The sequence below is a fragment of the Cucurbita moschata genome, unplaced genomic scaffold (genome assembly GCF_002738365.1).
Source record: "Cucurbita moschata cultivar Rifu unplaced genomic scaffold, Cmos_1.0 Cmo_Scf00037, whole genome shotgun sequence".
In the NCBI taxonomy this organism is placed as follows: Eukaryota; Viridiplantae; Streptophyta; class Magnoliopsida; order Cucurbitales; family Cucurbitaceae; genus Cucurbita; species Cucurbita moschata.
The window spans coordinates 2,013,918-2,027,926 of record NW_019268553.1 but is presented as its reverse complement, the minus strand read 5'-3'; the positions used below and the strand labels follow the sequence as shown (position 1 = coordinate 2,027,926).

Genomic DNA, 14,009 nt, shown 5'->3' with positions numbered 1-14,009 from the left:
AAATTTCCCTAGAATACTATCTCCATTGTAACGATGACTTATGGGGAAGCCAAAAGCAAAGTCATGCTTATACTATCTCCATTGTAACGATGACTTATGGGGAAGCCAAAAGCAAAGTCATGCTTATACTCAAAGTTGACAATATTATAGATCCTGATATTAGAGCTCGTTTTCAGCTATGAAATCATGTCACACTATCAAATCGATTGAAGTCAATTTTGGTCGGTTGGTTCAGTTTGTCGCCTTGGGCTTTAATCATAACTTTGAACAAAAAATCAATAGAATCTCCACCCACATAAATGTTGTCTTCTTCGTTAATATCAGATCATGTATTCATTTGGGGTGACTCATAAGGCTTGTCTCACGTAATTTCAACATTCATCTAAACCAATGAATGGCAAAAAAAGAAGCCGACAAATGCGTCGAACAGAATCAAAACGAAAAGAAAACAGAAGTCTTGCGTTTGATAGGTTAACCAAAACTGCAAATGCTTCTTCTTTCAAAAAAGTGAACATTATCTATCATCATTACTATAGCTTCACTTCAAAATTTACAACTTTTTCACTGTACAATTTCATTAGAGATTCTTCTTGAACTCTCTACCTTTTTAATCTCAGATCTCAGCTGTTTCTGAGAATGGACCCTCGAAGGGGTTGGAGCGATTTCCTTCCAGATGGCCTCGGGTTCAGAAAATTGACTCAGGTTCGGGTATAGCTCGTAAACCGATTCTGCATCGGGGTTCAAATTGCTCAACGTTGACAAACACGCATTTGCTTCTGGGTCAAACATCTGAAATGGGTCATCGCCCTCTTTTCTATGGATCAACTGTGAATTTGGAAGCACGTTGAAAATAATTAATACATCTGCAATTTCATATTAACGTTCAAGATTGGATGAATAAATGTAACATACCTTAGGTGGTTTGCCAAAGGAATTGGTGGAATAGAGCCTGACACTATCAACAACTTCGGAGTATTTTGGAAACGCATTAGCAAATCTCTTGTGGGATTGCAACTGAGAATTCACCCGCACAGCTCTTCCCATCATTATGGCTCTCCTGTTGTTCGAATCATTAAAAGCTTTAGTACAACCATGATGGTTTAAGATGTGCAACACTAAAGCTCCAAAAGTTTGAGTTATATTCTCACCTTATTCCTCTAACAACAGCTAGATGAGCATCACAAACAACTCCAACTAGCTCTATTCTATATGGCATTCTATTTTGCATCTCTCCATGCTCCTTCCTCAATTCCTCCTCTTCTTCTTCACTCACAGGCTCCCAGTAATTCTCTGTGACGTTGTCCTTCTCTACCTTGTACCCAACTCCCATTCGATATCGACGCTTGTGAATATTTCGTGCCATTTCAATTGTCTGCATGACGTATGGCTCCCATGACAGAGTGCTGTCCAATATCACATCCCGTCCCTCATTTAACGCTGTAACCAGCAACGAAGATGCAGCATCAATTGATGGCTGGTGTACCTGTTGTGATTTATCATGAAGTTAGTTAGCTCGTTCATAGAAACAATTAGAGCTGGGCTGAAGAGGAGAGACACTCACTAATTCGGCTGTCTGAAGCATGTCGTCGTGATAGCCCATTGAGCTGATGGCTTTGTAGATAACATCAGTCTCTTTGAAGGCATCTGCCTCAACCATCACTCTGTTTGTTTTTGCTTCCAACCAGAAAGGCCTGCATAATTAGCAACTGTTTATCAACAAACTTTGTTCTAAAAGTTCTTAAACGTTTCGCCAAACGAGTGAGATTCAATATCGGTAATACGCACTCTTTAAGAATGTCTTTGAGGACAGTACTCTTGCCAGCCCCCATGCCACCACCCATAAGAAGAAGCACAGGGCTTCTCTTTCTTTGAGACAATTGCGGCGTTGCGTGGGAGCATTTTGACTCGCCCTTAGATGAAGCACATCCAATCTTCTTCATCTCCTCCACCAAAGTAGAGAACACCCTTGTCACTTTCAGATCCTTACTCACCCTATCGAATCTCTGCTTCCTATAAAAACAGCCAGAAACCAGAAAAAAAGGGACAAAAAGACTCAGAATCTTCATTTATTGAAGCTATTTAGTGGATCTTAATCCTACAAGTAAGATGCATCATGATGGTTCAAAACTCAGTAGCCAAATTTGACTTATCGAGCAAATTGACATAGATGAAAAAGAAAATCACCTAGTCGCTGCCACCACAAGATCCTTCAGCTTCTTGTGCTCGGAGTCAACACCCAAAACCTATCATTAAATCCACCGTAAATTAAGGGATATACTGAAATTCTAAAATCGTGTTGACTTTTTCTGGATGGGGGGTGGGGGGTGGGGGTGGATTTTTGAATATTACCTGAGTAATCATCAAGGAAGCTTGGCTCCAATGGAATGCGAAATAGCTCAAGATGCATTGATCAAACTCATCCATTAATTTAACATACAGAGATTCTCCGTCGGCTTCACTCGCGAAATATGCATAAATTTCTTCTTCGCACCCTTTCGTTTTCCTCAAATAGTTGTTTGCTAACTTGCAGAGTTGAGGACACTCATCTGCATCTGAAATCCCTAATTGCCTCGCTGCAAAAATAATAGGGTTAGATTTTTCGTTCTACACAGAACTAATTCAGTAGATGGTAATGGCAGAAAATTTTACCAACATAATGCGAAAATCTCTCCAAGAAATCAACGCGGCCGGACTCCGTCCTATGTAGATGCGGAATCAACTTTTGATTGTTGATCACAGCCTTCGAAGTCCGCCGGAAATGGCGACTCCCAGCGGCAGGGACGCCTCCGACGAACGAAGTATTAAGATAGTGCGACGATGTAATGACCTTCCCGAACCCGCCATCTAACCACAGAGCAATCAGCAAAAGAACTCAATCTTCAACGTTCAGTGAATTTCAAAGATCAAAATCAATAAATGCTGGGAAAATAGCTTTGATTACCTTCGTGCTTCATGATGAAAATTCTCAAAAAGCGAAGAGATCGGAGGGAGAAGGTGAGGAGGATCTTTGATTGTTTGTCCTCTCGGCTTTGATGGTGTTTGAATTTGGAGGTTCACAATTATATAAGCTCCACTGATTTGAGAAGTACGTGGGTCAGACTCTCTCATTCTGTATACGATTTGGAAGAGTCTGAGAATTCAACAGAGAACTTAATCCTATAAAATATTCGGTTGAAATTCAGTACCTCCAAATGTTTTAAATTAGTAAAAAAATAATAATAATAAATTCACCAGCCCATATAAACATTCAAATTTTGTGAAAAATTATAAATTAAATTTAGAAAAATAACTTAAAACTTTGTGCAAAGATGTCGAAAGATTATGCCTATAATAAATTCTCAAAATTTTATGCTCGTCCTAATATCTTTATTTTAACTTAAAAAAATACACTTAATTATAAATTTGAAACTCACCCGTTAAAGATATGTTTGTCATGTGTTCCGCTTTTTTTAATCATCAAATAATTGATAATAGATGGTTAGTAGATAGAATTCTAATTTATAATTTAATAATATAAGGAAGAGTTTTGAAGTTGACCATTTAAATTTAACCAATAAATTAAAATTTAAAGGAATAAACGTTTTATTTTTAAATATATTAAATAGGAAAAAGATGGCACAATTTTATTAAGACAAAGTCAGCTGTAACTTTTTTCCTGTAAAATTAAACCGTTGGAGACAAAGGACAATAGTTACCCTCCAATCTCAACTCTGTAAAGTGAGTGATGATTTAGTTCCCTTTTCTAGTATTTTTCCTTCCTAATTTTATAGGATTTAGGAGAAATTTAAATTTCAAAATTTTTAAATAATAAATACAATAGGCTTAATTTCACAAGTAAGTAAGTCAGATAAATATATTACTATTTATTCTCCATTCATAAGTAGTGATAAAGTTGATAGAAAAAAAACCTACGTGAATCAATACCGACAACGATAATTAAAGGTAGGAGACATAACCGTTGGATAAAATTTTGAATTCGCCAAACATTTGAACTACTGAATTAATAAGTATATGATTATTATTATTTGAGTTTAAGTGAAATTTTGTTTATTTTTACTTCATTCTTATAAATTGAGGCATTGACCCGACTCGAAATAAGGCAGAGTGCGGCTACTTCATTTCAAGGACCGTTGGATAAAATTGTTCGAACATTACAGATATAGTGTGAAAGAGGGTGTGAGATTAAAATTAGCCGAGTTTTAAGAGGAAGTTACAGTTCACACATTAATTAAATATGGATTTTTGAATAAAGTGTGATTAGAAGAGTGGAAAGGTTAGAAAACAAGAAAAAAATAAAAAAAAAAACGGTTTGACCGGTGGAATTTGGGTTCAAAGTCAATAAAGACCGGAATACTTGAAACTTCCTTGTAATTACTGGTACTGCGCGCCATATATATATTTTTTGCCGGAAAAAGGAACCATTCTCCAACAAAACGTGGCTTATTATAAAAAAAAGTCAATGAAGTTCTGGTAATTTTCCAGCTCACCATTTTTTTTTTTTTTAAATCTAAATTTTCGTCGCGTATACGTGCAAAAATTAATTATTTTTTTCGTATAAAAAGTTGGATTTTATTTCCTGTCTCTTTATTTGTATGCTCATTCTCCTGCTTTAATTATTGAATTATCTTAATCATTATGTTAAGTATATTGGATTTGGATATCTCATAAAATTATTTAATACACCTTTCTTACAGCAATTTTTAATCACAAAATCGGAAACGTTTTATCAACGTTTCTGATTGTAATTAATATATATATATTTTTTAAAATGTTAGATTTTTAATATATTTGCTCAAATTCTTAAAAAAAAAACATTTCTAGAAATAGACTCTGTCAAATAAAAAATAAATATAAAATAAACCCACAAAATACCAGTCTTTCTATTTGAAACTTCCAATGCGAATTGAGGAATATTAAAATCGAATTAATTAGAATTTGTCGTCGTCTCCATTTTTAATAATCATCTTAATTAATTTTTTATTTTACCATTAGTCGGGAAAATTTGAACCCATTTTTATATTTTTAAACTTTATTAATTAATTACATTTAATAAATATCATTACCATCTACAAAAATATATATATATTTTAATCTAAATTTATTTATATTAATTATTTTAAAAAATTTGATAGTTAACTTTATGTCATATTTTAATTAATTTTTTTTTATTAAACTCGTGAATGTTAATTTAACCTAATTTGGTAGGAAGTTATATTTTCTTCCGAATAATGATTTGTAATTTTGTCAAGTTTCTAAACTCATAATCACTCTTCTTTAAGTATAGCATTGAATTATTGGCAAAAGTAATGCAACGAAGTCATTATGGTTGTCTTCGCCAATCAAATTTAATCTTCCTTTTCATTTCCACCATGAAAAATGTTTTAAAAAATTGTAATAGAAACTCTAAAGTAACGTTTATATCAAACTTAAAAATTAATTATTATTATATCTATAAAGTGATCTTTATAAATTTATTCTCTTAGAAATTTATTGATTTATTAAATACATTAGAAAAGAAATTGAATTAATTATTGAAATTTGTAAAGCATGAAATTAAAAAAATTAAAATGTATTAAACACATATATAAAATAATCACATTATAAATGAATGGATAAACCCAAAGGAAAAAAGTGGAAGGTAGTGCTTGTCTAGGTCTAACGCACTTCCAATAATATCCCCTTCTTTTTTCCAATGCAACTTTTACTTTTTTTTTTTTCTTTTTTTTTCCATAAATGTAAGAGTCACGTTTATTTATTTATTTTCTTTTTGCGAGTGATGGAATGCTTTTTCAATAATAGACTTTATTTCGAACTTTTTATAAATGATTCAATACATTTTAAAGAAAAAAACGTTGAGAAGATATTTAAATAATCATTTTCACTTTAAATCCAAACTATTTTTGACGTGTATGTAAATTTGATATCAACTTAAATAATAAATCAGCGAAATATATATGAATATAATATAAATATTAAGCATTTTAATTTCGTAAGAAGTATAAATTTAATTTTAATTTTTTTTAATAATTTTCTAAAAATATTCATTAATATTAACGTGTGATTGCATTTCTCCCCACTTTCTAAAGTCTTTATTGCTATTGGTTGATATCAATTTGAGAAATGTGTTTACTTTTGTGCTATCATCACCAATGAGGTCGATGGGTCTTCTTCCCTACCGATAATTCAGACTTTATACCCTAATTTTTCATTGTTCTAATTCACGTAATAGAATTAGCATACTAATATATTATTAAGATATTAATGATATATTTAGTAACTCAATAACGTACTCTTAAACCTTTTCAAACACACCTAACGCTAATTTAAGAAATTGTGTGAAATGGTTTCGGAAAAAGGGGGGAAAAGAAAGACAGGAATTGGAGTCAATAAAAACCAAAAAAATAATATAATACACGAAAGTTCCTTACAATTGTTTCCGTCGATTAGGTCATTTCCAAACCAACACGGCCCATTAAAAGTAAAAGGGTCAACGATGCAATTTTCGTCCTATATCAATTATGAACACATGCACAAATTCATTATTATTTGGCATTCAAAATCCCAAATTTCGATTTTATTTTTATTTTTATTTTTAATTTCAACCCAGATCTAATGTAACTATCCTATCTTGGTCCTACGACTTCTACTATCATACGTCATCTGAATAAGGGTGTCTTACCTTTACTTCAAAAATAAGAGTAGCACGTTACTTGAGTATTTTATAAAATACTTACTAAGTAGCTTCACGGTTAGAGTTGGAGAATGCAGTCACATGCAATATGGTGAGACATATTGTTTCATAAAAAAGAAAACATCCATGGTCTTGAACTCCACTTCCCGTTTGGATAGTGATGGATGTGTAGTACTTTCCTACACACAACCCATGTATGCGTACATGAGCCCTCCAAGCAGACTCGTATGTATACCCCTTGAGCTTGGCTCGTTGGGCTAGCGCACTCTCGCGCTACTAGATGCACATGACATATATAAATGCATAAAGTCCCGTAGCTTAAATTCATAGCATAAGTTTATGATGGAAGTTATATCTCCATTCATTCAAGACATAAAGAGCCTACATAATACTTGTCATACCTTGCATACTTGACCTGCATAGTTTCTTCCTATCTCGCGAACATTAAGTGAACATGTTAACAACATGGCATAAGAATATCTAGCAGAATTATTATTTGAAAAACACAATACAGCTAAAATGTGTAAGAAATGCTGATAGAAAAAGCCAAATATAAAACAGTAGACAAAAAACTAAGCATCTTAACAACAAACCCTTAAGGCGGCTATGCTTCAATAATTTGCATATAAAGGTGTGACAATACATGTCGACCTTAAAAGAAAAAGTGGCAAAAACTTGTCCCATTATCACGAGTTACCATAAAGTTGGAAGACTGCCTTTCATGAAATCCAACCAGACAGCATCAGTGACACACCCATATAGATAACAAAGTTAAACAATTTGGTATCTGTTTGTTCCATTGGACACTGTTCATTGAATTTCAAGCTGTAGGTATGGGATGTATGGTAATAATTCTATGTACAGTTTCAACCTTTGTGCTTGTTTACAGACCCAACTCCTTTTTCTTTTTCACTTTGGCTCTTAAATCTGCTGCCAGAGGAAGAACTCTGCTGCCATCCTTCGAAGCTGTACACCACCATGCCTTCAGCTCATCCTGCAACACAGTCAAGTTGGGTTTGTTTTAATAGCCTCAAGAAATCATCTCATTTTTCTACTTCTCATCTTGGCTGTTTTAATTCGAACAGTATAATATGGGAAGGTGGACATAAATTGAAACCCAGAAATAAGTTTCGAGAACCAGGATTGACCGAACTCGTATGAGTTCGAATCACAGGAAGAAATAAGCTTCTGGGTAAAGACTATAGCATTGGACCTCAACGGCTAGAACTATTGAAGCCTTTCTATAACGTTCAAAAATTGTCATTTATTGTAATAGCCCAAGCCCACCGCTAGCAGATATTGTCTACTTTTGGCTTCCCTTCAAGGTTTTAAAACGCGTCTACTAGGGAGAGGTTTCCACACCCTTATAAGAAATATTTCGTTCCCCTCTCCAACCAATGTAGGATCTCACAATCCACCCCTTACGAGTTCGAATCAAAGAAAGAAATAAGCTTCAGGGCAAAGACTATAGCATTGGACTTCAATGGCTAGAACTATTGAAGCCTTCTATAACGTCCAGAAATTGTGGGATCTCACAATCCACCCCCTTGGGGGCCAGCGAGAATGCACCATTCGATGCCTAGCTCTGGTACCATTTGTAAGAGCCCAACCCCACCACCGTTACATTTATCCTCAGTCACAAAAAGGGTATAGGTTTATACCTCAAGAAAATCATGGTTGGAAATGTATTGGGTCTGAACTTGGCATTCCACCCCTCGAACTATAACAGAAATAGAATTTTTTGTGAGTTGTGCACCTGGAAATACATGGACATGAAAATTTCAGAAGAAATTAGAAGAGAATTAATGGTGTATTAGAATGTAAGGGATAAAAAAAGGTCAATCTATGACAGAAGAAGCTTGCATGATAGCAAGTCAAGCAAGTCTTAATAGGCATTTTACCCTTTATGCAAGCCACATGGTACCCAGTTCCCCCAAGTCCTTCTTCCCACTTCCCAAGCCGAATACGCAAGAAAAAACCATCAAGAAGTGACAGTGACATGTGGGAGTTCATACACCTGGTGGCGATGCAATAGAGAAATGATCAGTTCTAGGAAAAATGCACTCTAATAATAAAAATGAGATTCCATGTATGAACATTTTGGGAATTGAAGAACAAGTTCAGAACATTCTTCAGTTAAGTGATATCCATGCGGGTGAATAAAACATATCGACAGTAGCCAGCAGGGGAGTGTCAAAAAACTCAAAACCAATTAGAACATAAAATATCAAAAGTACGTGTAAACAGAAACCTTGCTACAGCATCTTGAGAACAAAATCATTAAGATAATCAAACCTATGATTAAGCTTAATCACAGATAATTTTATGGCCCATAATAGCTCAATTTAATACTTAAATGTCCCAAACAGTTGGATCCAATATGTTGTGTTCGCTTTGTAAAGATGTTAAAATAAGACTTTAAATGCAGATATGCGAAGATCTTAGTTACTAAGGCTCGAACACCCATAATTGTTTCTACTTACTTGAGAATATTGCTTCGAGACAGTCGAAGTTTTTTTACTGCTTTGAAGACCACTTGTGGTATAGTGGAATTCGGCTTGTCAACAACAAAGCTGTCGACATGGACCATCTTACTTCCTTTCGAACTTTTCTCTGGAGATCTTTGCATAACACATTTTGGAATCGACATTGCTGCAGACTTCACTTCTTCAGTGGCTTTACAATCAGGTCTACGATCAGTTTTGATATTGGGATCATCAGTATCATCTAGCATAGATGCAACACTGTTCTTTTTTCTATCCTCAACGTGTAGGGGTTTTGCACTTAAACCAATCCCAGAAGCAAGTTGGAGCTCACCAGTATCGTAACAATCAGCCAAAGACGCATGGGACTCAGTTGGCTGTTGACCTCTCGAGGCAGCAAGTGGGCACGCAATAGCCCAGTGATTGAGCTGAAAGCACCGTATGCACGAACAAGGGGGATCTACTGTTTCATTACACAGCCTGATATTTCTTGAAAGATCCTCAATTTCTCTTTCTGTAATTTCAGAACAATTATGTAGACTATGACCTCTTGTGCCACAAAAGAAACAGGTCACAGTTTCATTTCCCACATTTACGGTCAAATCTGACGGTATGATGTGTTTGAATGCACCTAATCTCTTAGCAAAGACAGAAGCCATCGCCTCTGGACTTCTTACTTTAGGAGAACGTAAAACAGATTTGAACTTACTAATGGATTTCTGCTCATTATGGCTTTTGAATTCCTTATGACCAGGAGAAGCCTCAGAACTAGCTGTATTACGTTGTTCCTTACTAACAGCAGTGTCCAAGTCATCCATGGAATGATGACCAATTTGATTTTGAGGGCAAGGAATCAGTCCAGGACTGTGCATGGAACATTGGGAATCATCCTTGATATTTAGGTTGCAAGTTTCTGGGTTTGCCATAACCCCAGAGGTTTTTGCGGCTAAACGGGAAATCCACAAGCTTTTGAGAGGATCACTCGTATTACCAGCAGTATGGTTAATCTTTCCACAAGGTAGATCACAGTCAACATTCTCTGTACTGTTGGACTTGCATTTATCCAAAGCAGAGTGGTGGATAACTTCACCTGTTCCAGCACCACTTACAAGATTGCATGAATTCAAGTTCTCCTCAGACTTGGTTTTATGACTTTGATGACTGCCACAAGAAATTTCAGGTGAATTCTTCAGTTGAATTAGTATGGTTGGTTCATTTCCAGATAAAAACTCTGTCTCATTCTCATTGTTTAGCAGAAGTTGTTTGCCAAATTTATCAGACTCCCCAAAACATGCTATTGGAGTTGCATTAAGATCACAACTGTTTTTAATCATTTCAATCTCCTTAGCTTCTTGTTTGGTTGCACTAGGCGCTCCGTCCTCACCTCTCGTGATCGGATCATACAAAGACCGGAAGATAGATTGGAAACCAATGCCACCGACCCCAGGAGTATTAATCTTCTTGTCCATCAGTTCTTCATTTAGGCCTCTATGTTCAACATCAGGTTTTGCAAGGGTAAGGTCAAGAGAAGGTGCCTCCTCTTGTATCGACTCTGAGAATCCTTTCACCATGTTAGATATCCAGTTCATGAAAGAGCTGTCTTGACCTAAGTTCGACGTTGGACCAGAAGCATTATCGTCTTGCATTTTGGCTCTTTTGTTCCCAACAATTAAGTGTTGTTCAAAGCCCCATCGCCTCTTCGAAGTTGCAAGAAAAGCACTGTTACAGCTTTCAACACTTCCGTAGCTGTTGTCTTCATTGTTCAACATTCTTCCATGAACATTACCATCCGACAGAGCCTTTTCCTTTCCTTTCCTTTGTATCCAATGCATACCACCGTTACTTGGAGAAGCTGAATCACCCGTGTCTTTGCAATTGTCTTTACCATCTGGCTGGTTACTGCCTCTCACTTCATGGGAAGAATCCACCACTGTCACTAAAATTTTACTTCCCTCAAACCCACCGATTTTATCATTTATATTTAGTAAGCCATTTTCTGCAGATGATTCCAGTTTCCCCAAATAAGTTGGATGAGAGACAGTAGGATCAAACACATTCAAGGGTTGAAGAACACCCTTTCCTGCGGTACTATTATGACCTTCATTTATGTCTCCACCATTTGGATCCATATCTAACAAGTCATGCTGCACTTTATCAAGCTCAGGTTCACCTTGCTTCATTGATACTTCATTTATTCTGTTCACACAAACTGCAAGAGAGATTAAGTCAATAAAATTTCAAACATGAAGATGAAATAGAAGAACCAACCATTTGATAAACGCAACCAGAAGGTTTTCCAATGAAAATATATTTTACATGGAGAGACGAATTAGAGCATGAAAATGAAATATTCAAGCAAATATGTTTCCGTTCAATAGAATAAACTGCATTGGTCTCAGCATACCTGGCAAGTATGAGCAGTCATTTTTCCCAACTGTCAATACTTCGTTCACCGGAATGTTTCCTGCATCAGTTATATCTGCTCCAGTTGCTTGTAGATCTTCCTGTTTAGAACATACAACAGATACTGCTGCCCTGCAAACTGTTTCGTTTGCAAGGTTTCCCACCCCTGGAAGGTAAGTGCATCAGAACTGGGAAAAGACTCGAGGAACAAGAATATAATTGGGCAGAATGAAAATCAAGCATATTAAACAAAATATGATGAAAGATGCAGTATGATCAACTTGGATTCGTAAAACTTTCACATAGTGTACATTTAAACAACCATCAGCTAAAATATACCTTTCTGTAGTTTATGCATATGTGCTTCGCTTGTCATGCAGGCAGCATCATCAGAACTGGTATTGTTTGAAGTTTGTTTACCCTCGGATATATTCTTCAATTGACTCTCTGCTTGTGAAATAGTAATAGTTCTATTATCAAGTAAATTATTGGAAGTAGATTTCCCTGCTATTACACTTCGTGGCAGTACAAAACTTGCGTTATTGGCTGCTGCATCCCACAAGATCGGAGTTTTTCTATTATTGAAGCTGGAATTGGCGCATCTAAGGCTCAAACCTTTGTGTGGAGACCAAACTAGTTCAGACAGGGAGTCGGTGGTAACATATTCCACATCCACCATTGAACCTGCATTTGCACCTACACCTAATTTGTTGGTCAATCTTCCCTGAATGCATTGGTCTGTGTGACCCAACCCAAGTCCTAAATCCGTCCCCGGTTCAATGCTTTTATAGTCCTCATTCATCTTCAGTGCAATACCTCAATTATCCGCTCTGCAATTGGGCTCGCATTAGTTGTGTTTTGTTGCACCTTTTTTTTTCTTTTTCTTGAGAAGAAAAAAAAAACTCCTACCTTCAGTTTATCGCACGAGGAAGCACATCATGCAACATTAAGGGTTGATGCAATCGCTAGCACGTAAATGGAAGACTACACAACAGGCAAGAAATATGACAGAACAGAAAGGAGAAAGTTACGCAAACATTATTTTAACTCATGAAAAGATCATTCCAATTTGTTTCAAACTAGACCGATAAGAAGCCATTCCAATAGTTTGTACTTGTAGAGACAGTCCAGCATTTGTATGCATGTTACGAAGAAATATGCCAATCCAAGTCACGAAAATCAATGTTTTGTATCATTCCAAAGTTCCCTTTTGCAGCAAGGGACAGCAAGGTGGCAATTAAGCAAACGATTCTTGTACAAGTACTATCTTTAGCCAGAATATAAAAGCAATATTGAGCTCGTGATAAAGGTTATGATGGCTTTTGCAACAAGGTGGATAACTAAGCAGCGGATACCCACCCCTTTACCAAGCTTATAAAAGCAATTTCGAGCTCGAGATAAAGGGTATGATGGGTTTCAAGGGTAAAAGATTATTGTTCTGACTTATGAGATACACTGATATAGGATAAATTTGAGTATCCATAGATGAAGTCCAACTGCAATATCCCTTGCTAAAACAAAATATACAGGTCTATATATTACATGACAATTATTCTAGGCTCACAAAATCCAAACGTATAAACAAGTAATATGCACATACATTGATTACAGCACATTACATAAAGACAAACAAGAAAACACCAAAAAAAGATCACAGTTCCTCTAAAGCAGCAAAAAATAACAATTAACTCGGAAAAGATGTAAATAGACAATCTTAACAGTCCCATCTTTCAAAAGTTAGCCACTCTCCATGTGTGTGGATCTAATTCTTAGAGAAGAAGCAACAAGTTTCGTTTCCTGGATTTTCAATGTCAGTTGCAGCTTTTGGAAAGAGCTACACAAACGTAGTGGAACAATGAGGTGTCCTAAGGTAATATTAATCCATTTTCTGCTGTGTACTGTTTCAAGGTTCACATGAATCGAAACAAGTTTCCAACTCAAATTATCACCATCCAAATGTCTCCCAAAGAGAAGCAATCACAAATTAACTCAAACCCATAAAAACACATCAGTAGTTCAAATTTCACAGAATCACTTTCCCGAATCATAGAGAGAAATGAAGGATGATGAACAACAAGAAGTTGAATAAACAAAAAACAGCAACAAAATTGGTAGATACCCATCAGAGTATACAGAAATCTAACGAGACCCACGTACCTCATATCCCTTAAATCCATGAAAAGCTGCTTTGTTCTACAAAAATTGCGCTCAAAGTTGAAACCCAGTGAAAATCAAAACCCCGTTAACAAGAAAGAACAACAGGAAGACGAAAAATGAACAGACGGAGATAGAGGATAGACGGAGAAATGGAATGGGAGGAAAAGGATCAGGGGAAAAGAGTTGCAGGGTGAGAGAAACCGACTACCATGGGGGATTTGCGGTCACAGTTTACATGAAGCTTTCGAGGTTTTTTTTTTTTTTTTTTTTTTTTT

General features: G+C 35.8%; 2 protein-coding genes across 6 annotated transcripts; both read right to left on the bottom strand.

Moving 5' to 3' along the window:
* Window positions 1-307: 307 nt before the first annotated feature.
* On the bottom strand, window positions 308-3,112 carry LOC111431771. Its single transcript, XM_023068475.1, has 9 exons — window positions 2,942-3,112; window positions 2,650-2,844; window positions 2,350-2,573; window positions 2,185-2,243; window positions 1,786-2,010; window positions 1,562-1,691; window positions 1,149-1,483; window positions 913-1,057; window positions 308-825 (listed from the first exon to the last, which is right to left on the bottom strand). The coding sequence occupies exons 1-9, from the start codon at window positions 2,952-2,954 to the stop codon at window positions 562-564; spliced, it is 1,590 nt and encodes a 529-aa protein (XP_022924243.1). The 5' UTR covers window positions 2,955-3,112; the 3' UTR covers window positions 308-561.
* A 4,160-nt stretch (window positions 3,113-7,272) lies between these two features.
* Window positions 7,273-14,003, bottom strand: LOC111431954. 5 transcript variants are annotated; one of them, XM_023068687.1, is made up of 8 exons: window positions 13,735-14,003; window positions 12,487-12,561; window positions 11,917-12,407; window positions 11,579-11,743; window positions 9,175-11,383; window positions 8,593-8,708; window positions 8,353-8,447; window positions 7,273-7,685 (listed from the first exon to the last, which is right to left on the bottom strand). In XM_023068687.1, the coding sequence occupies exons 3-8, from the start codon at window positions 12,377-12,379 to the stop codon at window positions 7,575-7,577; spliced, it is 3,159 nt and encodes a 1,052-aa protein (XP_022924455.1). In that variant the 5' UTR covers window positions 12,380-12,407; window positions 12,487-12,561; window positions 13,735-14,003; the 3' UTR covers window positions 7,273-7,574. The 5 variants fall into 5 exon arrangements, with proteins under 5 accessions (XP_022924455.1, XP_022924457.1, XP_022924456.1 ...); XM_023068689.1 differs by lacking the exon at window positions 12,487-12,561 and having other exon boundaries at window positions 11,917-12,460; XM_023068688.1 differs by lacking the exon at window positions 12,487-12,561 and having other exon boundaries at window positions 11,917-12,444.
* Window positions 14,004-14,009: the final 6 nt, after the last annotated feature.

Bases quoted from the DNA above. Each gene is read 5' to 3' on its own strand.
- LOC111431771 (XM_023068475.1), bottom strand. The intron at 2,574-2,649 runs GTAAAATTTTCT...TTATTTTTGCAG, and splicing joins GAGATTTTCGCATTATGTTG to CGAGGCAATTAGGGATTTCA. The intron at 826-912 runs GTATGTTACATT...CCAAATTCACAG, and splicing joins CCTTTGGCAAACCACCTAAG to TTGATCCATAGAAAAGAGGG.
- LOC111431954 (XM_023068687.1), bottom strand. From the start codon at position 12,379: ATGAATGAGGACTATAAAAGCATTGAACCGGGGACGGATTTAGGACTT. The intron at 11,384-11,578 runs GTATGCTGAGAC...TCTCTCTTGCAG, and splicing joins TGACTGCTCATACTTGCCAG to TTTGTGTGAACAGAATAAAT. The intron at 8,448-8,592 runs GTAAAATGCCTA...ATGTATTTCCAG, and splicing joins CCATGTGGCTTGCATAAAGG to GTGCACAACTCACAAAAAAT.